We start from the raw sequence: 26,536 nt of genomic DNA, 5'->3' as shown, positions 1-26,536 counted from the left end.
TCTATTAAGGTTACATTCACCATTATACATCGAGAGCATATTCTACAAATTCCCTTAAGTATCCTTGGTTTTAGCCAACATGTTCACGTATGTTTTATACTGTCATGTACGCTGCTTTCAATACATAAAAAAAGAATCCAGAACACAGATGTTCTACCAATTAAATACGAGAGTATATTTTAGTGTTCCCCAGCCGGTACAGATTAGGTGTCGTGATTAAGCTGTTAATGTCGCTTAGCTCATCAAACAAATGACCACATGGATTACAATCGCTGCCCCATCGTTAATAATATTGGGCATGTCTCATTTTGTATACCTTAAAGGCTATTTTTAATGTCAATTATCGTGCCATTCATTTACTAAAAGTTACGTTTTATTTATCCATTATCAAAAACATAATTATTCATCATCTGTGAAAATATTATTTCCTTTATACGTGGTCTGTAACATAGCACTACTGTAACAACGGTTAACGACATTGGTATTTCGATGGGATTACTCATTGTTAATTAATTCTAAGATGCTGTAACGTTTGAACACTAAATAATACAAAAATAACATGCTCATGCCCTTACGTCCACTATTATTTAAACCTGTGTATGTATCAACTCACTATAACATTTTATCACAAAGCATGCTTACGTAGATTAGTAAAAATGTTAAAAACAGGATAACTCGAGATAATGCACAATTATCCAATACCAAGGAAACCATCAACGTGGGTTCAAATTACCCCTAATAGGCTTTGTGCTTCAACTGGGGAGCCAGCGGCACTGAAAGGCATGCGTAATGTGCAGTGGGGACACAAGCGTCAACCTGGACAATTTGCAAGCATCCTCACGATAGGGGTACAGTTCCATGTTGAATTATACATTTTTTGTGGCATTATTCCCATAACTTGGTATCATGTTTCGTGTCCTTTTACAAATGTTACATTTTTTACATCATATTCCAACCAAGTTTAATGCCATATTACATAATTTTACTTGCATTTTTATTGTTTGAATATATGGCACACACGTCATGCCTTTGGTTATCCAGAAAACGTAATCTTCTAGTTATTTTTTTCCAGGAAGGCTTCACTGGGTCTTTTTAAGTTTCTGGGCCATTTGGCCCATTCCTAAATGAGCATTTATCATGTCAGACAAGAGGAATAATTGATAATTGGAAGGCAATGACGAACATTACTTTTTCTGTGTACCTTTAAATATATATATATACTGCTATAGCAAATTTTACACCTTTATATATGTTTGGTCCATGCTACCATAAACACCACGACATTGATACATTGTTCATGGCTGGGTCGGTTCAGCTCATTCCCCCAAAGAATACATTGATGACCGTCACAATGAAAGTAACATTTGGAAGCCACTGGAAAAGGTGAAAGGTGAGTAGTGAGCAGATACCGTTGGGACATGCTAATACCGTGATGGGAGCCAGGCCTCTGAGCATTGGCATCAGGATCCTCTGGTAATCTCTAAACCTCACGCTCGCTCACCGACTCATCCACAGCAACCCACACCTGCATCCTATTAGTTCAGAGCCCCAGAGAAGGCTGTAGCTGTCGCTAGCTACTGAGCTATATTGTGTGATTAAAAATGGATTCTGTAACAGAGTGCCAACCTCGCTGGCTGGCAGTGTTGGTATTGTTTTAGGAATAATCATAGCAACAACTGCAAACATAGACATTTTACAAATAAGGTTGAACAATCATTTTCTCAAATAATGACGAAGGGAACTCCAAATCAAAAATGTTGACAGACAATTCAATGTCCAGTGCTGTCGAACTTGAATAAATTACTTTAAGGTAGGCAAAGTGATACTAACATTACGTTGTAAGCGAGTTGACTTTTACTTTATTTCAGTCCGATTTACCAAAATTATTAACGGATGGCTTGACTGCTTCAAACTGAATGTAGGCTTGAAAGCTGAGTTCATGGCTGTCTACTGTACATATATAAAAACGTATTTTACTGAAACACCTAGATTGATAATAGAGTTGCCAACAGTTCTAACTTCACAACTTCTCCCAATAATTGTGGTTGGAGTGACACATTGTCTTACTTCCCTCTCATACACGCAGACGTTTTAATATCTCAAAGAATGGTACTTGATTATATCAACCAATTAGTTTTCCTTATTATTCAGGTCATCATCTTGATAAACATGGAATATGTGGTACAGGCTTGGTCAAGGCGCATAAGTTCGTCTGCATTAATATTACACAATGCAGTATGTATTGCAATGAATCTTGCTGACCACTATGTTTAAGAGACGTAGTACTAAACCATCATTGTTATCATTATGCTCATCATCAACCATCATCAGCGATAATCTCTCCACTGGTTCATGAAGGCCTCCCCATAATGTAAGTCCATTACGCTACTGCTATGCCACAACTCCATCTCACTCCTATACATGAGCTCATCTCATCACTTCATATCGATGGAAGTTGTCCTCTTGGGTCGACTCTGCCCTTTGTGTCACAACTTAATTTGTGTTTTTTCAAGTAGTACAAAACTATAACTTTGATCATTTAATAAAATCATTATCCGTCTCGATTGATATCATCCATTTGGTGACATTGTAGCCAAATGGATGGAGCAACTTGAAAATTCCATTTAGATATGACAAGAAAAAGACCAAAAGATATTACAACCAGACAGAAGTGGAGATGGGTGTGCAGGATAGAGGATCAGTCACCGAGATAGCTATTTGATTGGCACCATGAGGCGAGTCATCAAGAAAAAAGCCGAAAGCCAGATGGTGAAAAGCTAAGGGGCAGCCCTGGAAAGTCACGTAATGATTGTGTCACAGCTGATGGATACAGCTTAAGGAAACAATTTGGAGGATTAGTGGCATCAAAGGAAATGGCCATGACAATCAATTCCCCTTAACCTTGAACTCTGCAACAAATATTTTGATAGCCCACATTCCCATGCAGATGTTATATGATATGTAACCTATCACAAAGTGAATAAGTAGTTTTGTAAAGTATGTTTTCTCGTTAATACACGACAGTGTGTACAACTCTACCCAAAACAAAACATGTGGACTTAAAGTCATTATTTTAGTAAAGAGGTACTTCCAATGAAATATTTTAGAAACAAGATTGGCTGAAATAAAAACAAAATACATTGTTCATGTCACACAGAAGCATGGGGCCTGTTTGCATATTTCACAATCAACATGTTCCATAGTGTGATCAATTGTACAGAAATAAGCTGAACCTGACAGCATCATGCTGTGAGTAAGTCATGCAATAGCAGCACTAATGATGCACGGCAATGGATGTGTGGTTGGTCCGTATATCTTGGTGATTGTGGCAGATAACCTTTTTTCAGCGCCCTTTTATTTAATTCACATTCCACCAGTAATAAATCACACAAAGCAAGGTGAAGCCACTTCTCACTCGCTATGAGAAATTGTCGAATTACTTTGTATATTCGACCACAGATAATAATGTTCAAACCACTTGCTTCCCTCCCTCCATGCCCTAATGAAAGAGATTGGTTCTGAGAGTTGGTGATTTACTTAAGTATGATTTGAAAGGTGGTAGGGGACGTGGAGGGGGGTTTGTGCTAACTACACCGGCCTGGTGCAAGTGAGAAATTGGTGAACTCAGGTTAATGGGGCGCCGCAGTGGTGAGATGTTAACTCCCTTGCTTGGTATGCAGGGGGTCGTGGGTGCGATTCTGACCCCGAGGCCTGTATATTTGGAGTTTGCATCTTCTCCCAGTAGTCACGTAGATTTTTCTCCAGGTCCTCCGGTTTTTCCGTTCACATTTAGAAATAATGCGTTTAGAGTATTTGGTTGCGATTAACTTCCACACGATACGCCACTTTGTTGAGCTATCATTTGTGGTCAGTTCGCTGCTTCTGAAAAGGAGCTATGAAGCTCAGTGAGCCTTACCTGGTAAAATAAAAAGTTTAGTTTATAGTAATTGGCTTGGCAAGAATGCGACTGGTTTAGCAGGTCCTGTGGTCATTTGATAAGAAGCTGCCCAGTACAGACCAGCCCCTTATCAACCCACGGGGAGGGCCCTGTGTCAATATTGTTAGCATGGATAGGCGTTCACGCCTATGGAGATGGAGCACCTTTGAAGATGGAGCGAGTCAACAAACACCGATGAAAACCAATATTTTCCTGAGTTCCTGACAAAAAAACACTTCGTATCGCAACTGCTACTGCAGCGAAAACAAGGTTTTGTTCTGCCTGAACACACACCACACTTATTTTCTACGCTTCTCAACCATATTTCCAGGGAGAATTGTCTAAGAAATGTTATGATGTGTGATGTAGTACTGTAATATGGTATGTTTGCTGAAATATTTAATCTGCAGCATACAATCATTTTCAACGTTCCATATCAAGTGCTTTCTATGACACTGCAGTTGTGCTGTAGTAGAACGTAAGTCAGGTATTCATTAAAGTCCACTGTGGGTTTAATCAATGCATTGTGCTCTATACCATAAGAGGATAGACAACATATTTGCTAATATTACACGCCACTAATTATCTATATACAGTAAATATTCGATATATTCTATCCAGGATTAAACCCGTGTCCAGAACACGTTCCTTCGGAGTGGGCAGGTAGGAACTTGGTTCAACCAATCCGGGAGCGTACATGTTTGGGAGGGGCGCACCTCTGGTTGGCTGCTGACTCGCGGTCACGTGACACACTTCAACCAATCCGAGAGCGTACATGTTTGGGAGGGGCTATGCACGACAGACAAATAATCCCTGGTGGGCAGTGTGGAACTGTTGTTCCTACCTGTATAACTTACCTGTAGATGGTGAACAGACGCATTGGAAAGGCAACCAACTGACTGACCAAACCCGTCCCGGGTAACATAGAACTAACGTACATGTGTTTTGAGCACATTATGGTAGAGTGGTGAAACGTGGACCACATATGGGAGACACACAAGGCCAAACAGCTTCCATATCTTCTGTCTTAACTGTATCCTAGTTTTCCAGTGGGAAGACAAAGTTCATGACACTGAAGTGTTTGAAATAGAGCTGGGTTGCTAACTCTAATCACAATTATTAAACATGTGTCTTTGTTGGCTTGGTCATCTTCACCAAAAGGGATGCATTCTAAAGATTCTATTGTATGGAGAACTTGCAAATACTCTGAGGCCACTTGGTCAGGCCAAGCTCCGTTTTAAGGATATTTCCAAGGAGGACTTGAAATGTTTAACAAGTGGGATTGATACAGCCAACGACATGCCACAGTAGAGGGCTGCACTGAGCCAGGGAGCCTAAGAGGCTGAACAAACTTGGTTTGAGAGAGAGTGAACCACAATATCTTGCTGATATCAAAGAGCATACACCATTATGCAAACTCCGGTCATCCCTCGCAACATTTTTTGACTCGTCATCGAAAACAACCAGCCTAAGAAGCACGCGATGCAGTTGCCGTCTGTAACGCTCTTCTGCTATTAGAACGCCACTGGAGCTATGCACTTTTAAATCTAGATTGAAAATTAGTTTCTTTAGAACTGCTTCATGTGTTAGTATGTTGTCCCTCCACCGCACCTCCGATTAGCATGGTTGGCTACGTACAGTGCGAAATACGTTCTACATATATACATACAAATGTGCAACCGGACTCAGCTCCTGCCTTCATGTCGGCCTTATCCTCCGGACCTGTGCATTACACCAGCACTGATTGTGATAAGGACTCTCATTTCAGAATCGGAATTTTTTGCCACTCGCGACTGGAATACGACATGGCAACCAAACTTCTCTTGCGCTTACAGCATCATCTTTGTGATGGATGAACATCAACACTCCACCCCCAAAGCTAATATCTGCGTTTAGCCTTTATAAGTGCCTTTAAATACCCATTCGAGGCGACATGGCATGGGAGGTGGTATTTGGGCTATCATGCCCAACCATATATGTATCCCTCTGCATGAAGTATTCATTTAAGGCCGAGTTGACCAATGAGAGCTCAAAGCTAAAACTCAAGAGCCTATGTACTAATGTAATTAGCTAGGAATTGAACCCAGGTTGCTGTGATCATTTTGCAATTTTCAAACCATTAACATTCAGTGCACACAAACATGCATATTCATGTGTACGTTAATCTCCCACAATCTTTATCAGACAAGCATTGGTTTTCAGAAACCTCTCATCCAGTGCATCGACCAAAATGGTAGTTATTCTTGGCATATAATGAAGGAACATTGTCTGATGAGCCTGAACACATAAGTATTCCATTTACTATTGAAATACGCCAACAGTTAAGGCCCGTTCAACTGCCGAACCAATACAATGTGAATAAAGGATTACTGATTAATTTTTTTTTAACAAAATATGCAATTAAGTATTTTTCTGAAAAATTATGTGTCCCATAAATTGGAACCATGACATTAAGACTGGATATGGCCTCATTATTTGACTGCTTGGTGCAATGCTACTTGCATAAATGCATATTTCTTTTGATTATGAAAAAAAGCAAGCCTCTTTGCATAATCAGAGGCGCTTTTACATATTAACGATATGAAATTACATAAAATTGACAAAACCCATTCACTCATCTAGCTGTAATTACAGCATCGACATACAGGACATTGTGTTTTTTTTACAAGCTGTAATTTGGCAGGTAGCAGGTTCGTTCATACGAATAACATTTTCTATGATTACTCTCAAGGAGCCTTAACATCGCGGCATAATACACTCCATTTGAAGGGGCCTTGTTCAAATTACATATTGCAAATTATTTATTGTTTAATTATTTTAACTGTACACTAAGTTGTCCCGTGTTTGTACGAGCTGTGTGCAACACTGGGAGTGTGTCGTTAAACGGATCTTGACCGAGACTGCATTTACTTGAAGTCTTATTTAGGCACTGTACTGTATTACCTCACTCGAAAGGTGCACATGGATTGATTATACAATAAAATCCCTTTGCAGGTAATCGCCTGAGCACATAATGTGTATGACCGTTTGCCATCGCGTATGCTGGATTGACAGATCTATTGTGATTGAAGAACGAAGTATTGTAATTGGCAAAGCTAGTTTTTGTTCAGCTGTTTAACCGAATACCTAGGAGGTAAAATCAAAAGCAATTTCTGTTGTGTAGTTTTATCGTCACCAGTTGTGATAAACGTGCTATACTTCACATGGAGGCGTAAAGCCGCGAGGTAACTTTCACCCGAAGTAATCATGCAAAATCGCTTCCTCTGAAATTGGACAACAATCATGTTCCCAAACATTTCACAATGTTTAAGCTTTATATTATTGCTTATACAAGCTCTATCTGCTACATCGGTTAATGTACACATTCAGATAAGTTAAATGTTTACTTAACATTTGTACAAACATTATCTGTATGCAACTTTTATTATATGGAAGTCGAAGGTGAAATTATATAGTTGTTTGTTGCTGCACTAAGACATTCCAGTACATGTATTTGTTTCTACATTTATTAATTTCTTGCTGTTCATGTTATCAATATTAATCATGGATAGTCAAAGTCAACAGAACCACCTTCAGTTGTAGAAAAATAGCATTTTAATTAAACCGTTTTAAATATAAAGTTCGCTTTTTGTGTTTTGGCTACAACTAGAATCAAAGGGCCTAAACCCCAATTAAGTTGCACATATAAGTTGCCTAAGAAAACCATGAAGACAAATAATATGGAGGATAATTTTGGCGACGTAATTACCAAGCCACTACTATGTATAAATATTTGCGTGATAAAATGTGTCCCTTCCAGATGTATAAACAAGTGGCATTATTTCTATGCAATAGAACCCCATTAGTGGCCGCTTCAGACATAATACGCAAGTGAATTATGTGAAAAAACTTTTAATAAATTCAGAAACCCATCTTTGATTAAATATGTTATGTATGATCTGATCTTACAAAAGAAGAAGAAAAAAACTGTTTAAACTAGCTGACCAAATATAGAAACTTTTTTTTTCCAAGGAAAAGTCTATAATTAGAGTTATTCAACAGACTATGATTTTTTTTTTACCTGCAGTGTGCTTGTAAAATACGGCAACGCAAAAATTCTGTTGCCAACAAAGAATAAGATTTTTATTTTATTCCCCCCCCCCCCCCATGCTTTCACTTCATATAGTATGTTTCAAATGTTTGGTTTTTAAAAAGTAAATTCAATATTTATGGGAAATTGCTTTCTGCCCGCTTCATCCCCTGGGAGCCATGCCAAGAAGGAACGCTGCATCGCCACTGTTCCCGCAAAACCGGTGACAAGCATAGACCTGGGCCTCCTCACAATTCTCATGCGAATGGTGAGCGAGCACGGAAGAAGATGCACAAATTCCACATGTCTGTGAACATATTAGCAAGCATTATCAAAGATTTAAAATCATGGACCCCATTTGGCACAGATATAGATGTTACGAGATAACATTTAATGCATTTTATTTCAGCTATAGTAGTCCATAACTCAAAGTATGCACAATGCCTATCTCTATATAGCACATACTATGCGCACATTTTTTTCAAAAAAAAAAGATTACATTTGTTTGAGGACATAATACAAAATTAATTACACGATTAAAATTTGAGACTTTTATTGAAGCCCCACCTTTGAAAACCCTATATTGCCAATTCTGTTTAAAAATAATTAACATTTAAATTAATAAAGTAAATCAAGGCATGATTAGAGGAAAAAAAAACTATTATGATAATTAGAAAATCTAACTACTTTAATTGCAGTGTATATACAAATATGTCATTATCTGTAATGAGTTCCTGTTGAGTGACATGTCTTGCTCAAATATATCCCCAGGCCTGTCAAACCGAGCAGTATAAATGGTTATTTTTATTTTCTACCCACGTGACTTTACCAAAAGAACCAAGAATATGGTTGCCACCACAGTTAGTCAGCCGGCAGGTCACGTGTGGTGGGATAAAGCGTGGCTTCACCCACCCCTTCCCTTTTTTCATTTTCTTCCCCTCCCCCTTAAATACACTGCTCTCGACGTAATACGAAACAGGGCATCTGGGCTTACCATCCTACCGCGTTGAGCTTGTTACAAGTGTACTGCCATGGAATGGGTCACGACATAGCATAGCGTGGGTTGCTGGCAGAGAAGGGGATCTGCAGTTGCAGCAGCCAGAGAGAGGGATGTAGGGCAAAGGTGAGAGAGGGGTCACGTGAGGAACTCACTAATAGGTTCTAGAAGGGGGGCGTGGCGGGGGCGGAGCGAGGCCACGCTGGGAGGATAAAAGAGGACCCCGAGCGAAGGCTCGGGGCTGTTGCTTGGAGTGGAATCCCGTCGGGCTGCTGGAGTCTTCATCACCGTCTTCACCTTCTTGGCGTTGTCAGTCAGGCAGTCTGTTAGCTGTCCTGACTGAAAGTGTTGTTACCCTTGTACCCTGTGAAGGCGATAATAAATAGAGTGCCTCCTACTCCTAGTGTCTCTGACTGCGTCACTACACAAGTTATCTGTGGGTTTTTTCCCTCTTCTTGAAATCCACATTGTATTCTTGGTTCTTTAACATTCAACAATGCGAATTCAACCCCGATGAAGCTTGGAGAACTGAATGGAGTTCAAAAGACCTATGAATCAAACACCTCGTGAAAAAGACCCAAAGCAGAAGATCCCTGGGTTTAATATTCCACAAAGCTCTCGGACCACCCTAAACTGCATCCACACAAACCATGGAAGGAGATGCGGATACCTGATTCACACATGGAAAACTAAAAACTCTTCAGTGTATGACTGTAGTCATCCAGAACAGACTATGTATACAACATATAACTATGTAATGCCCGATCCAAACACGAAGGAGACATCACAGTAATGCACTCCTCTGCTCCTGACACAGTTATCTGGCTTGACCATCTGAATGTACGGTGCTCTGAATCTACAATCAGCAAAACGAAAGAAGAAGAATGACAATAAGTACAAATGTAAAAAAAATCCGTGGATAAACCGAGCCTTTCTGGACACATCTGGGTCAGCGTGGGAGAGTCAGACAAAATACCCTCTAGAGTGGATGTCTCCCAGTGGAGGCCCTTCCACCAGTAAGTGGCTTGAGCAATAAATCACACATTTGTCTTTTAACGCCTTTGCTTGTGAACACATTACATGTAGATTATTCACGAGTTTGTACATTTACACTGCCTCATGTACACGCATACCATGATATAAGTAATTTAATGAATGCTTCTTCACAAAACGGAAACGATAACCATGCTTGACTAGACTCAGGCTTTACTTGTCCTTAATCTTTTTCATCCTTCTGGAAAAATAGTAGTGAAAGTTATGTTTTGGATGTAAAGATCTGTGCTCATTCGTACATATTTTGGGCTGGGTAAATAGAAACAGCATTTTGCCCAGAACCTTATTTCCCTCGCGTAAAAGGAAAGCCATAGTAGACGCATGGGGTTTAATGAGACTGCATGGCTGAGCCCTACACTTTTTTTGGCTCAAAGCAGCATTATGACCACGATTCCCATGCCGCTACCAATGACCGGCAATCATTTACATCAATATTTGAACACAAAAGCCATGACATAGAACACTCCAACTAATGTGCGTTATACATCCCCCATTTCAGGCTGCAATGTGACTCACTCCTAACCCGATTTTCTCTTTGTTACTCTTGTTGCAATAGACCAATTATAGAAAACACTGGCCACGCATTGGCGACTGGAGCGTGCATATGGACACTGTTTTCAATATCCTGACATATCGCATCTTGATAAGCAATTAAGAGTCATTATGTCTTATACCGTTTAATTTAGGAAGGCAATTTGATTAAGAATACAGAAGCATGAGCACTGCCACGTCAACAAATCAAATGAACGATTTCAGATGTTGCGTTTATTGTTTGACAGCTATACAGTGTGCATGTAGTTTAACATGGCCACAGAAGGCAACAAATAAATACCTATTATAAATGTTTCAACGGATCTATGTGTGGTTACAATATTTTTACGTGTTTGCACAATTTTCAAACTTACACACTGGTTGATAACAACAAAGTGTTACTGATGGCCGAGCCGACTTTTTTCTTTAAAGCGTGCCAATTAAATGAGTTATGAAATGCGCAGATCACGCATTCGTCTTGTGCATACATTAAAAGCTACACAGTCGTTTCAATCACATCAACAACCTCTGATATGCCTCTCAGCCTATTGGCTCGCAATTGTGGCATTTCACCACCAAGTCCCACACCACTTGCTCGAGTCTGCAGACTGCAGGTATCATCATCATCATTTGCATCGCCGCCACCACCACCACCATCATCTTCATCTCCTTCTCCCTCGGTCTCCTCCTCAGCGTCGCTGCGTTTTTCCTCGGCAGAGTCCGGAGACGCTGGCATTCCAGAGTCAGCCGACTCGCCCGCACTACCGCTACCAGAGCACGGAGACGAACAAGGGCTGACGATCAGCGATGCAAGGGGCTGCTGCTGCTGCTGACGCCAGCCTCTACCACAGATAGGAGTACTGTCCGCAAAGCCACCATCCAACACCATATAGGCACTGGTGCAACGTGGGGAGAGCAGCAGGTGCTGCACATAGCACAGCGTACCGTTCACGCGCCTGATCTTGAAGCCCTCACTTAAAATCGCCTGCTTGGTGCCAGCAGCAGCAGCAGCACCACCGGCCGCTGCTCTAGAAGCGTCGACACCACCACCACTCTCCATCGTGGCCCGAGCACCGCAAGGGGATCTCGAAGGAGAGATCAGCAGCGAGCACGCGGGGATTCGTCCAGGCGTGATGCCACCCGGCACCACGGTGCTGGGTAGCTGCTCCACGGGAGTCATGCGCTGGTACACGTACTTGCCTGCAGGTCACGCGCAAGAGGGGACCGTGACACATGTGTGTGTGGGGGGGTGGCGGGATAATGGGGTTGGTGCTACAGAATCGATACGAGGATTAATGACCTGCAAATGTAAAGTGCTCCAGGGCCATTTGGTCACGGAAGGCCGTGGTGTTTTGTCCGCTATCAGATGCCGCTCCTGTTTTCTCCGGAATATTGTTCGTTGTCGGCGAAGTCGGTGTGTTTCTGCAGATGTTGTGTCACTGCTTTATTGTCTTTAATACCAGTGGCAGGAAGCATACCTACACATTTAAAGAGAACAAACTGCTCGTTGATTGCCTCACATCGTTAGCACGACGAAGGCGACGATAGTGAATGCAATGTTTGACGCAGAATTGGTTTCTCTTTCGCAGGATTTAAGCGGAATTCCGCTTGGCAAAATGTCATTCAGCGGAGCACGTGAACGCATCCAGAGAATGCTATATGCAACTGTGCACACTCTGTATGCAAGTTGGATGGGGAATATTTTTCTTTTTGTCAAAAAATAATAGCCACGGACAATAGTGAAATAAGATTGCACGAGTTGTTCCATACCATTAGGGTGCAAAGTGGATTGACTGACGCGTTCATACATGAGAATATTTATTTTATACTGAAGGAATCCGATGAGCTCTAAAGCTCTTTTCCATACATGTCAAGTAGTGGCGGGTCAGATTGTCACAACAAACAATACAGTCACAATCACTTCAGGTAACTGCAGAGGCCTATATGATAAAGGGTGTGTTCGGTATTTTGTTGTTCATTAAATGACTCAAGCATTCAACAATTTACGTCCCACTAAATATTAACCTCATTCGCCTTTTTATTAATTGATACCGCATAGTCCAAGTGTGCTGCTCAATTAATAAGTATGTACGTCATTGCAAGCATTATCTTTCAGTTTCAGTTTCATTTATTTGGTATAGCCCTGTGAGCCATTCGGCTATTGAATCGGGTGCAACCGCAACAAACAGAAAACAAAAACATGAACAAGAAAACATCTTAAAGTGACTAACTGCAAACAGAAAAATCTAGGAAAAATATAAAAAAATGTAATTACTTTAAATCAGTGGGTGAACGGCTGATAATAATGACAGTTTTGATTATATTTAAAATGCAGCCTGTTTGACGGAACAGTTGCGATTCGCTGCCGTACAGAGATTACACCGAGAAAAATAAAAAAGAACAATCCTTGATTAGTTTAAATTCAGCTGTGTGGTTCAAGCATTCCAACAAAACATGGAATGGTATTGTGACATTGCTGCTCATCCAGTATTTCACAAATAAAATCAACTTAATTGATTGGTTCTGTGGGGCGGGAGAGGGTTATAGCTAAAGATTGGAATTCTATCTTCACGATCTAACCCAAAACAAACGAATTACGAATCATAATACTGGTCAAGAAAGCCTACTTATAAATATTAACCAGTGCTTCACAATCATAACAAATTAACATGTAAACTAGTTATTTAAAGGATATGCAAATTGAAAGATAAGCAGGCATACACAACGACTATTGATTTTTTGAAATATGATTTGCGATAACCAATGGAAAATAACTTATAACCAATATCCTGAACCTTCAAGCATTCAAGTTTTTAAATTAAGCATCACCTTTACATTTTATTTACAATATAAGGCCACTTGCAAATGGTTTGGCTCGACAATTTTAAAATAATTAGCGCAGGCCACATTAAGCAAATGTATTATATGACCGATATAATAATTTAATGTGCTATCCACAAATGTGAAAACATGAAATATATTTAAAAAGCCATACATCGTGCTGTAACTTCGTAAATGCAATGCGTACAGTGTGTTATTGTAGCCATCCAAATCTGAAGAGGACAAATCCACCGACACTGCATTTCCCGTAGTGTGCGTGACTTTCTGGTACAAGCTTTGCGAGCTGCAACTTGAAACGCACCACTTTCATGCCGTTTCCATTCTATGTCAGTTATCAAAAGCTGTGCACTGTTCAGAGGAAACATAAAGCCCGCCATCTCTTCTGCTTCTTTGCGATTGTTAAAAAAAAAACCTCACCAGACAAATTGTGCAATAGGAAGCCATCTTCTGCCAGTGACATGGACATTGTTTTATCCCACCAAGAATGTATCTTGAATGTCCAAATATTCCATCAACGAGTGGACCAGGATAGGATTGCACTTTGCGTTAGTAGAGTACTTGATGAACAATTCGACAGGTGCCTTCTTTTTACTCAGCCATTCATCCATTCAGGGTTGATAAAAAAAAAGCACGTTCAAATTTGTGGAAAGTCAACGAGGGTTGATTTATGGATAAGACGAAAGTAGCTTTTTCTGTGAGAATGTGGGATCTTCAACAACCAGCTCCAAGCCACCAATAAATATTTGTAGCACACCTTATCACATTCCAGTTTTAACTTATTACGTTAGCAACAGACTCACAATTTACATTTGCTCATATGAAATTCTGGTCCACGTCAAATCAGTCAATCATCTCTCTGGCAGGTAAAAAAAAACCATTGCCGTCGTTAGAAACAAATTTTGCTGAGGAGTCAACCCAAGGTCTCTGCTAGACATGAACGAGGAGGTATGCAGTTTTCATTCTAAGCTAGGGACTAAAAAAAAACCGATACGAACACCATTCAATAAAAATAATGCAAATTGTAACTCAGGAAAATCTCAACACTTACGAAGGCAGGATAGCACTGATAAACCAGATGCTTTAAGACGTGTGGGGTCATTGTGACATTGATGATACCAGCAGGACAGACCCATAATAAACATGATACAAGTGAAATAAATCAACAGTATGGTGTGACTTAGTAAGTGTGCATTAAGGTGTTTTGCAAGACAATTTACATCTTAGAAACGAACATTCCCTTAGAATATAAATTTGAACATTTTCCAACTGTACATACATTCTTCTTTATAAATGGGTGTTTGGCAATGACTGACAAATACATGAATTTAATAATTTCATGAACATGGAGCGATAAAGGTAATTGGTGAATTCTCGAACAACCTGCAACCCTTTTATTGCTCACCACTTTCCTTGTGATTATTTCACCTATAAAATATGGGAAAACACCACGAGCCTATTGGCAATTAGCCGACTATACTCTCTGTTCAATGAATGTAGAAAAGTCGCTGATTTAGCAGTAATAGAAATAATTAAGAGTGAATTTACAGCCCTTTGTAAACCCACTTCTGGATGAAAGCCTCCCCAAGCTGCCCGTTGCGGTTCTGGGAAGTAGCAATCCATCTCCCACTCGCACGTCAGCGGATTTCATCACTCCACCTACGCGTCCGTTATCCTCCGCGGAAGCGTGGTTCACCCTCCTGTAGCTTCCACTCCATCGCTCGGTCTCGACAACCCCCCGATTGCTGTTTTAGTCGTTCATTTGAGGGATTGTGTTGGTATGGTGCTGCATACTATCAGCGGTGCTCCACAACTAAATAACCCGAAGCAAAACTGATATCGCGATGCCGATAGTCAAGATTTCTGCTCCCCTCCCCGGGAGTCTCAATGAATCTCGACTCTTTCCAACGGGGTCACGCTTTGGATTCTTCACACATTCCTTAACTCGACAACTCTTTTTCAAGTGGAGTGCAAAACCAAAAAAAACAAAGTCATTCGCGCATCCGCTGCTTGCCACACATTTCTAAAATTAGATGTACGTGAAGAGGTGTATAGTGTGTATGCACGGCTTGTAGTGTGAGTGTGTAGTGAGTGTAAACTGTATGCCGGGTGGGAAATGTCGCGCGTGTGTGGTGTGTGTCGTGCTGGGTTTGACAAACTCCAATCCAGGGCCCCGCCACCCACCACGCTGTCTTTCCGAGTTCACCAATTTACTTCCCCCCCCACATTCAAAATACACGCTACACGCGCCCTATGGTTGTCAAACAGGTCTCACGTGACACACTTAGCTATTAATCTTATCGGTGTGACGTGTTCCACGTGTGTGCATACGCACGTGGAACAAGTGTACACTCCCACACTGTCTCTCAAGATCCATTGAAATCGGCTCTATTAACGCGGCGTTAATTGCTTTGCTCGTGACGTAAGGCACGTGTTTAACAATTATCGGGCGCGTGCAGCGTGGAACGAGTAAATTTGCATTTGAATGGAGAGAAATTTGGCGAACGCGGGACGCTGTAGCGTGGTGGCTCGCGAGGACTGAAGTTTGGGAAACCCTTTATGTGTATGTTGAACTTCTTTCGCACGGTACATAGGCAACCGTGCTAATATGGTGTGCGTTTGAGTGTGACATGCAGTGCGCGTGTGGGTAGTGTCGGCACGGTGTACGGTACCGGGCGTGTATCGTGCAGTGTGTGTCGTGCACGCGTGGAGACTGGACGTGGTGCGGTTAGCTACGTACGGTGCGAACAAAAATTCATCACATAAATACAAGTAGCGCGCGTGCATTGTGTACGCACGGTGCGGTGTGTGTATGTAGCGTGTGTGTAGTGTGTGTGTAGTGTGTGTGGGTGTGTGCAGTGAAGTGCGCGTCGATCGTGTAGTGCAGTGCGCGTGTGTGTGTGTGGCACCCCGGGTGCGCGCGTGAGACTCACAGTGGCACCACCCCATGTGGCAGCTCCAGTGCAGCTTGCAGCACTTGCCGTGCGTGTGGATGGCGCACGTGGCGTAGCCCCGGTCGCACTGCTGGAAGCCGGGACCCCCCGCGCAGCTGCGGGCGAGCGCTTGCGCCTGGTCCACCTTGTCCGGCCGAGGGACCCCGCCGTGTCCAAAGGCCGTCATCCCCAACCCTCGTGAACGACTCTCTCCCAAGCCCCGGGACTGGAGGGAGAAGCGGGGGGTGTGGTGGAAGAGGAGGATGGGGGTGGGTGTGTGTGCATAGGTGTGTGTGTCCTCCTCTTTGAGAAATAAGAATATGTATGTATACTGGAGGAATCCGCCGAATGGGCTGTAAAAGCTCGATGTCCAGGGATGTCCAAGTCGCTCCTCCACCACCACCACCACGCGCTGCCGAGTGCGAGCACTCAGCGGTGTTGCGACAGGAGTCGTCTGTGTGACTTGTTCCCTCGCCCCACCACCACCGGCGCCGGCGGCATCTCCGTCTGTTTATTTATTCATTTTCACTCCCTCGCCCGTGCGCTCGCCGATTTGCAGCGGCTCGCGTGAAAGTTAATTGATGTGAACGCCGATTGGGGCTGATGCGAGAGAGAGCGAGAGAGAGAGGGAAGGTGGGGGGGCGATAAACACCGCCAGCTATTGCTTGACGACGACACGCGAGTGTGGCGAGACACGTGGAGGAGGAGGAGCAGTGGCACCGGCAGGAGGGATGAGGATGACGAGGAGGACCTCCTGCGCGTCGCGATTGATGCACTTTAAAAGGACGTGGCGCCTCCTCGGCGCGCGCCCAAATTAACTCGCGCGCCAATTAACACGAAGAAAGCCACGTTGCTGCAGTTGTGTCTTGCGCTATTTCGTCCCCGTTAGTAATATCGCTACGCTCCTGGGGACCACAGTTCAAAATCACGGTCGGCTCGTGCCGGTATCTCCCCCCCCCCCAACAAGTCGCGATGCGTGTCACCTTCCACGTCCAACATCGAGTCGTCCGTAACGCGTTAACAACGATTGCACGTTCATGCGTAAAGCACGGCACGGAGACCACCGGCCCCTCCTGTGCGCGCGACCGGCAGGCGAAGCGGCAAGCAGCTGCGGTCCGTGGCGATTGCGACCGCTGCCCACCACCCACCCCGTCTCCCCTCCCTGCGCCACCCCGCCAACCCAACCCCCGCCACTGACTGACTCGATCGTCCCGTGAGACGCACGCACGGGGATATTGGGGGTGGCGCGGGGAGGAGGGTCCGGTTATAGCCGCCGCCACAGACGCCGACTCTGATATTCGTGTTTTTGTATTGTTCGTTGTTGCTGTTGTAACGTTCTGACCCGCCCCGCTTGGACATCTGTGATGAAGCGCTTTATAGCTCCTCGGATTCATCGAGTATGAATAAATCCGATTCTGATTCTGCGTGATGCTGCTCGCCGTCTAAGCTCCCCCCGAGTCACGACTAACACCGAGCGAGAGGCCCTTCGTGGCCACGGGCTGGTCTCGTCCGTCACACCACAGCCTGCCCCCCCCCCCCTTAATCGGTGTTAAGCTACAAGCACCGTTGGGTTTAGGTTAAGGCGCAGCCCCTGCAATGTCTTGCTCACGCCACTGCCTTCTGTGGGTGTTGTAAGGATGCGTCACTTGGTCGATTCATATTGGGGGGGGGGGGGGGGGAAAGATCACGTGAATATAAATGTGTCGTTCAACCCGCCACTACCCGACACAGCCAATTAGTAAGGTTTGTCACGTAAACAAAACATGCCCATTAGTGATTGCTTCAGCACACCGGTGTGTTTCACAATTTGAGTACGACGTTTGGTTGGTGATTACAACCAGCTTCATCAGGCTATTTGCCATAATTTATGTCCGATTGTTAAGTTCAGGCATATGCGCATTGAAGCGTACGTGTTAAGAGTTCAGATTTTGACTCGCATATGTGGTGCGTGTAATTGGTTTAAGTGACCTCCAGCCACGAGAGGCCGCTACGTTCACCACAAGGTTAGAAAAAGAAAAAAACAGAAAATCCCATGCGGTTATTGAGTCGAATCGTGACCGTGAATTGCGAGGTTGTGCGAAATTTTTGCTACACGCATGCTACATGTACTTATTGGGTCACCGAGAAGAAACCAGCATATCCCAACAATGTACCACCGCGATTTTGAGCTGCTCAATTCACAGGGAAGGACTCGCGATTTGAGGCAATTAAAACAATCGTCAACGGTGTTGCATAATTTCTTTCCATAAAATATAACTACACATCTTTAAAAAAACACGATGTCTTGTCCCAGTGGAATTATATATAACATCTTCATTAAGTTTATCGTTGCAGGTATACATGTAGAGTTGAATAAACTACTGTAAATAATAAATGCAATTTGTTCAGGTACAGTACTTAAATTAGTCTAAATCGACATTTGTAACATGGAAAAATAAAATGCACTTTGCAAATGAAAACTGGATTTAAATGGGTTAAATAAAACGGAAGAACATATCATTAATATTACATACACAGGATATGCAGTGCAGTGCTGCATATACCTATACCTGGTGCAGTGGTTCGTGTGCTGTGCTATGAAACTGGCAAGGGTAGCTCCTGCACATCCCCACCCCCTTCATCAACCTGCATTGACCAGCATAGTGAAGTATGGTCCAATAAACCCACGACGTGTGGAGGACTTCATCCTACCATCCTGCAAGTGGCATGACTAACGGCTGTAATATATTAAATGAATGGTAAGAGTTCTTAAACAGTGAAAATTAAGCAAGATAAATGGAAATGCATTATATGGGTGCTTGCATTTTTTTAAAATCTAAAAACATCATTGGTAGTGACTCCAATAGCATATTGAAACCTGAAAGTGGTGGAATAATGCAGTGTAGGTGCAAGGTACGAGTGGCACCACAATAGAAAGAAAATTTGCCATATTTTGTATAAACATTTGGAACATGACACATAAATCCATAACAGCATTGAAATTACAATGGTTCATCTATGGGCTTAGCAAATTAATTAACTGTTGTAGCAAGTCTGTAGATTAGGCTTTGTAAACACATGTAGGACAGTTGCTGCAATTGTGGTGGGGCGATGTGAGATGAGAACAAGAACTGGATGGCTGAAATGGCAAGAGATGACTGGTGTGGTGGGTGATAAGAGGGTCCCAGTTTGGTTGAAGGGAAAAGACGGTGTTGAGACCGGTGCTGTTGTATGGGGCCGAGTGCTGGGGCATAAGAAAGAAAAAGGACCAAGCTATGGCAGTCACAGAGACGATGATGTTGCGGTGGATGTTGAGTTTAACAAGGAAGGACAGGATGAGAAATGAAAAATGAGTGGAAGACCCAAGGTGGTTGAAATCACAAATAAGAGAGAGAAAAGGCTCTGGTGTGGTTCGGTCATTTGGAGAGACAACAGGAAAATGATGTGGGTCAGAAGGTGCAAGTGATGCAAGTAGAAGTAAAGAGATGAAGAGGAAGGCAGAAGTAGAGGTGGGGGGCGATGTGGTGCGATCGGACTTGGTGGCCCGAGGAGCGGAAAGAGAGTTGGCGCAGGACAGGGCAGTGTGGAGAAGGTTGGCAAGGACAGCGAAACCCCACGTGAGTGGGACAAACGCGTGGAAGAAGAGCTTATTGTGGGAGTGGCCATGATCATATTAAATTCGTAATGTATTAGGAAGGCAATTTCATCATTAGGTTTTGACTGAAATGTTGTACTATATGCATGTTAAAATGTAAATTTGGATGAGAAAACTGCTGTCGCCAAATTCCCGTCATTTATAGAAAACGAATGCTTTCAATGACAGAGCCAGATTAAGTGTACAATGTCATCACACAGGCGATACATTTTGAAGAAAGGATAGCAAGCGTAAAGTGAACATTAAGTTTAACTTTATTTTAATAGCTTTATTTTCTTAATATTATTAAAGTGTAATTGCAACAACATTTGTAGGGCTTTAGCAACCATTTTCAATATAGTTCAAAATACAAGTATCAATGAAATATAATTAAACCGATATTCAACTTAATGAAAACAATGAACCAAAACTTTGAACATTGGAAAACACCGTTTACAGTAAATAATAACATAATCTCACATTGTGCATTGCTTCTTGCATTTTAGGTAATTTTGCAAACCAACAATCTAATAATCTGCTATTTCATATCCCATGACCAACTATATCGAATAAACACGTAATTCCAATAAGCAAAATAATCAATTTGGCCCCGTAAGTATATTTTTTCATAGCCTGTAATTTAACATTCATGTAATATAACGTAAATTTTTTTACAACTACAAAAGGCTTGTGTGTTCATACTATTTTTAAACTATATATTCTTGGGTCTTTCGATGAAGTCACGTAGATAGGTTCAAAGAAAATAATAAAAAAAAAATAACAGAAAACTGCGACGTTTCGATTGGAATGCAAGCAGTTGTCGTCAGGAAAAGGGGGGTTAGCTTGTGTAGTCTGAATGGATATTCAGACTACACAATCCGTAAAGCTATCACCCCAGCCGTTGGGAAAGATCCGTCTGAGGACCCAATCAAAACCATCACCTTGCCATACATAGCAGCGGTCACTAAAAATATTTCCTAAATCATGAGCAAACACAAGATTCAGGTCCGATTTAACACAATACATAAAATTCGTGATCTTATCCCATCTGTGAAGGATGTGATCCCTGACATGCAATACCCCGGCGTCTACAAACTAAGCTGTGTCTGCGGCAGTAGTTACATTGGGGAAACTAAGCGACATGTCTCGGACCGTGTTCGTGAACACAAGGCAGATCTGAAACACAGTAGGACCAATACCTCGGCCGTGGCTGATCATTGTTATAATGCGGTGGGCTCACACGAAATTGATTTCTCTAAGACGAAGGTACTTTGCATGCCCACTGGCCATCAACAAAGATTCTTTCATAAAGCCATCCATATATATAGACACAGAAACAATTTCAACCGAGAAGATGGGTACAAATTGAGCAATCATTGTAAGGACGTGATTAACCAGTTTAAGTCATAATTGGCTATGATGTTCCCATCCTACCACCTTCCGATGTTAGTTGTGCTCTACGCCCATTTCAAACTTGCGCTTTCACAGTCACTTCTCGTGCCGACCCCTTGGGTTGCGGCTCTGCGATCTCCCATTAACTTGCTTATCTCTCTTTAACATGCTAATTTTCACCTGGCAACCCTTTGATTGGTGGAAAACGAACCACCGTCGGGTTGGGCTGCCCACCACTTACATTATCATTGGCTGCTGACATTTAGGCTACGCCCATTTCAAACCCTTATAAACAGTTTCCCAAGGAAGCTTACCCCCCATTTACTGAAGACGACCTTACTTGCGTTGCGATCGAAACGTCGTAGTTTTCTGTTTTTGATTATTTTCTTTGAACCTATCTACGTGATCTTCTTGGCTCTTTCGGTAAAGTCACGTAGAAGAGAAATAATAAAATAAAATAATAAAAATAAAACATAAAATAATTCTCACGACGTTTCGGCCACAACGCAAGCAGCCGTCCTCGGGTGAGGACGATGAATCCCTGCAGTCACGAAAGCTTTACATCGAAATCTATCTACGTGACTTTACCGAAAGACCAAAGAATATTAATTCCTGCAGTCACGAAAGCTTTAAGTCAAGATATATAAACTAATTATATTCTGGAGTTTAATTAATTAATTATTGCTAACATTGGGGTGGTCGGAGTGTACAGTGATTAGAATAATGCACTGTGAACCTGGCTAACGGAGTTCGATTCACATTCAACGCTATAATATCAGTGACCAGGTTATATCTGAACTGGCTTTGCCTCTCACGACTCCAACGTTTCAAACTTGACAGTGATGAACTATGGTCACACAAACCCACTTAACCAAAATCGCTTGCAGTGGCTCTACAAAGGACTGTAAATTAACGTTCAGTGTCTGTTATTATTCCGAAAGCAGACACTTTTCTACATGCTAAATTTATAGTACACATTAACTAGCAGAATATCACCCCTAAATGGGGAACAATCAGATAAAATGGAAACCAGATAATCAACCTCTTTACAATGAAATCACATTTCTCAAAGTTCAGTCATATTTCTGGAAGTAGGATTTAACACACCCATTACATACATCTTACCCCGTTATATATTTCCAGGTAACTCGTTACATCATAGGCATAAAAAGCCTTCGTGTACGTGGCTGTAGTGCTTTTCAAGTTAGCGATGCCAGATTATCTTATCCATTATTTCTCACCGCACGTTACGGAGAATAATTACGGTATTAGGCACGGGGTCACTCCAATGTACTGATAAGTGATACAGATGAGAACGCATGTCTCTAATGAATCGAAATCCCGAAAGCAGGCTTCAAAGCAGGAATTGGAAACACAGTATTGTACAAAAAAAATAGCCAAGAGTCAGTGGTGGCCACTGCACAATCCTATGACAGTGGCCAGTCTTTCAACTAGGACAACCACTGGATACACCCAAAACATGTTTCCATGCTCATTAACAATAGTCATATATTCCCATGGTGGGGGCCAGCGTTGCTACTGTTGACAAGATCGTTGTCGTCATCGCCTCCCGTTGTTTATTCACGACCGGCATGCCTTAATTAAGCCGTTGTAAACACGGCTTAATTAAGTTCACTAAACAATTCAATACATTCGTTGGAGGGGGCGCAACTGGAAACACATTACAGTCCTGGATGCAGGGCCGTAATTATAATATATATTGGGAGGGACATACCCCCCCCCCCCCCCCCCCAATATTCAAATAAGCTAAAAATGCCCCCCCCCCCCCCAATATATTGCTATAAAATAGATTCTGTTTATATGATTGTGGTTATGGTTGTACAATGAAACAAGAAAAGGTAAAAAAGAAAAAGAACAGAGCAATGTAATACAATACACTGTTAGACATGTTTGTAAAAAACGAAATACAAAGTCCATCGTATGTGTTAGTGAACTTTTTAATATTTTAGGCAGGAAATGGCAGGACATTCGTTCTCAAATTTAGGTTTTTTTCTGGTGGGGGGGAGGGGACCCCCAGACCCCCTGGAAGATTTGGTCCCCCCCAATGTTGACTCCATGACTACGTCCTTGCCTGGAAGTACACATTAGGTAAATTATTTAAGGTGGACCAGGATGAAAATGATTTCAAGGGAAAAGCAAGTTCCAGCGCTTAAAGGGAAATTAATTGATTGATTAAAAGCAACATACCAATGTGCTTACGTTTTCAATCGATTTAAACTTCCTGCTTTGACATACGGATTATAAACATGGGCATTTGCAAAAAAATATATAGAACAGTTGCCTTCGTGTATTTAACGAGGAGACAAAACAAACCCATTGACACGTGAAACATTGCCTCTTGTCAGGGAAACCTGGGTCACAGCTGATAAGTGGGTAAAAAAACACGCAGATAGGTGCACGCTGGGAATTACAGAGAGAGAGATTGAGAGAGATATAGAAAGGAACATATGGATCGGAGAACAAATACAATTTAGAGATGTAAATATTGACCGTTAAGAACAGTATGTGGTCTTGGACAGGACACATCACGAGAAAGAACGATGGTCGAGACAAATGATGGAATGGTAGCCAATAGGACGTATGGAACATGTCTGATAGGACTTCTATTGGAGCAATGAAAACAGCTGGTGTGTAGGCGCTAGATTTATTGTTGATTTTCGAAACCGATGGATCGTGATGGCTTTGGGAGGGGCTTAATTTAACAGTGAATAGATCATGGCTAATTCTCATGATACTGAACGTTTGACAAGGATGACAAAATTCTAATTCTAGATCTATAACGTGTTTAGAATGTTACACTTCAAGGCAACGTATATCTAAAATAAACTGTTGAATATGTACTGCATTTAAATATGTATATTTGTTGAAGTAGAGCACAGTGCTTTTCTTCCCTGTTTGACTGTAGCAAAATGCAGGCGACTTGTCACCCGTGGCTTATCGAATCCTTTCCCAGCCTTTGTCATGCAAATCCAATTCGATAAGGGACAGTCACACTGGTAGAATGTGCCAAAACGAAGACAAATAAAATGCATATTCTTGAGATAAGCAATGCAGTTAATAGCAGGCATTGGCCTGTGTTGAATATTGTAGTAAAATCGAACTACGAAGGATGGCCACTTGACATGGATGCATACAATTTGTGTATGAGTTTGTATAAATATACAAACCGTCTGTCTGTTTTTTTCTTCTTGGTCCTTTCGGTAAAGTCACGTAGAAGGGAAGTAATAAAATAATAAAAAATAAAACATAATAAAATAATTCTCACGACGTTGCGCTGTCGCCTCGACAGACCTGGTTTTCACCTGAGGACGGCTGCTTGCGTTGTGGCCGAAACGTCGTGAGAATTATTTTATTATGTTTTATTTTTTATTATTTTATTACTTCCCTTCTACGTGACTTTACCGAAAGAACCAAGAAGATGAATCCCTGCAGTCACGAAAGCTTTGAATCGAAATTTTACGTCTGTCTGTTCCCAAGCAGCAACCTAGTGTTCAACTAAACTACCTTATATTTAAACTAACGCTTTTTTTCATGGTTATAGCTTTGAACATGTGAATAATTTCAATGCTGAAAGACGTTTCTCATCATTTATTAAAAGCCATTGCAACAGATACGACCACAGCACTGTAAATGCCCAGCGTCTTTGTAGACACGGCAATTAAAAATGTGTACATGTAGTTGATAGTCATTGCACGCCATCAAAAATCACAGCTTACAGTTTACTTGCAGTTTATGGCGTAGCCTTATAGATTGGTACCTTGGGTGACTGGGCCACATTCAAGTGAACATAAAAGCACACCCAGTGGACGCATCTGCTGCACATCCAATAAACACAGCTTTGTCATTATTCATTAATAATACCATTGATTAGCAAGAACAAGTCACGCCTTAAGTATACACATACGGGAGTGATGGAAGTGCAGGAGCCATCCTTGTAATGTGACTTGAGAAAAAAACCTCTGAAGCAAATCTCCCCACTCCCCCACCGGGTACCACTTTTGTGCAATTTCTTGTCGTAATCGTTCCCATAGAGACATCGGGTCATTGCCTGGACGAGCCATTTATTTCTGTGCCGTGACTTGACACAGCAAATGTTGGAAAATTGACATTTCTCCCTTGCCAAAGAAAACATGAAACTCAACGAACGATGAACTTCAAGGCGAGAATGTGTGTCCGTTGTAACACATTTTACCGTGGATTTGTCTTTCTTTTTAATTCTCCCTGAAAACAAAGGATGTGCCAAATATTAGTCTTGGTGTCATATTAGTCTTGGTGTCATGAGGTTGGGTATGGTATTGCTTTTTGGGCTGAATGGGTACCCATAGTTTTACATTCAGCGCTCTTGCAAATAACACCTGGTCATAGAGCAGCATGTTTCCTCTGCTGATGAGACACAGAACGTCAAAACAAGCCCAGAGTTTCCTTCCTCAATAAAACATATATATGCCACTTGACAATATTGGTCTGGAAAGATTTATGAACTATTATTGTTTATATACCGATCTGAAGATTCACAACAAAGTTCTTCTTTTACTGTATACGATTGTAAACAAATCTGTGTATAGCTGGCAATGATACTGTACACTGACTGAGAGCCCATGACGGTCCTCTGAAGGTCATTTGATAGTGAAAATGTCCGCAGAGGGCTTGTCTCTTGGGTTGAGGAAGAGATCAAAGTTTGATAGCGTGAGGTTGTGCAATAGGGAGACCACCTCCCAGGGTGCTGTTTTGCAATGGATCAACAGCAGCATGTGTCGTACAAATCCTCACGTTGACCTGTAGAACAACAGCACGCGTGCACACGTTGTCCTAAAACACTTGGATGTGTAAAAAAAATACCAATGGCATATTTCAGGGTGAATATAACAGTCGATGCATTATCAAGAGAGGGATAGGCACTCGAGTAATGGTATTACCAGCTTGGCAGCAGCGTGATTACGTTCGGAAATTGGAGCACCGCACTTTGGCGTCGTACAATGCCTTTGTTTTTTTTTAGCAGCGCAGACATCGATCACTCCTCTACGCTCAGAATTGTTCATATTTTCAAACATTCCCCTGCAATATGAGCACAAAATGCGTCGTCGATAAATATTTCTGCCTTTCTCGAGAATCGCCACTCGGTGCATTTCTTACGCAATTAATCTACGACTGT

The 26,536-nt window shown here is 42.1% G+C and overlaps 1 protein-coding gene across 1 annotated transcript; it reads right to left on the bottom strand.

The window, feature by feature from the left end:
* Positions 1 to 10,717: 10,717 nt before the first annotated feature.
* Positions 10,718 to 16,962, bottom strand: C2H3orf70 (chromosome 2 C3orf70 homolog). The gene is made up of 2 exons (XM_078615523.1): positions 16,359 to 16,962; positions 10,718 to 11,787 (listed from the first exon to the last, which is right to left on the bottom strand). Exons 1-2 carry the CDS (start codon positions 16,543 to 16,545, stop codon positions 11,084 to 11,086), a joined length of 891 nt encoding a protein of 296 aa, XP_078471649.1. The 5' UTR covers positions 16,546 to 16,962; the 3' UTR covers positions 10,718 to 11,083.
* Between the last annotated feature and the right edge of the window lie 9,574 nt (positions 16,963 to 26,536).

Source organism: Lampetra planeri, chromosome 2 (genome assembly GCF_965212315.1).
Source record: "Lampetra planeri chromosome 2, kcLamPlan1.2.h2, whole genome shotgun sequence".
Classification (NCBI taxonomy): domain Eukaryota; kingdom Metazoa; phylum Chordata; class Hyperoartia; order Petromyzontiformes; family Petromyzontidae; genus Lampetra; species Lampetra planeri.
This window is presented reverse-complemented; position numbering and strand designations above follow the sequence as displayed.

Coding starts and splice junctions, on each gene's coding strand:
- C2H3orf70 (XM_078615523.1), bottom strand. CDS start 16,545: ATGACGGCCTTTGGACACGGCGGGGTCCCTCGGCCGGACAAGGTGGAC. Junction 11,788..16,358: donor CCACATGGGGTGGTGCCACT/GTGAGTCTCACG, acceptor CGTGACCTGCAG/GCAAGTACGTGTACCAGCGC.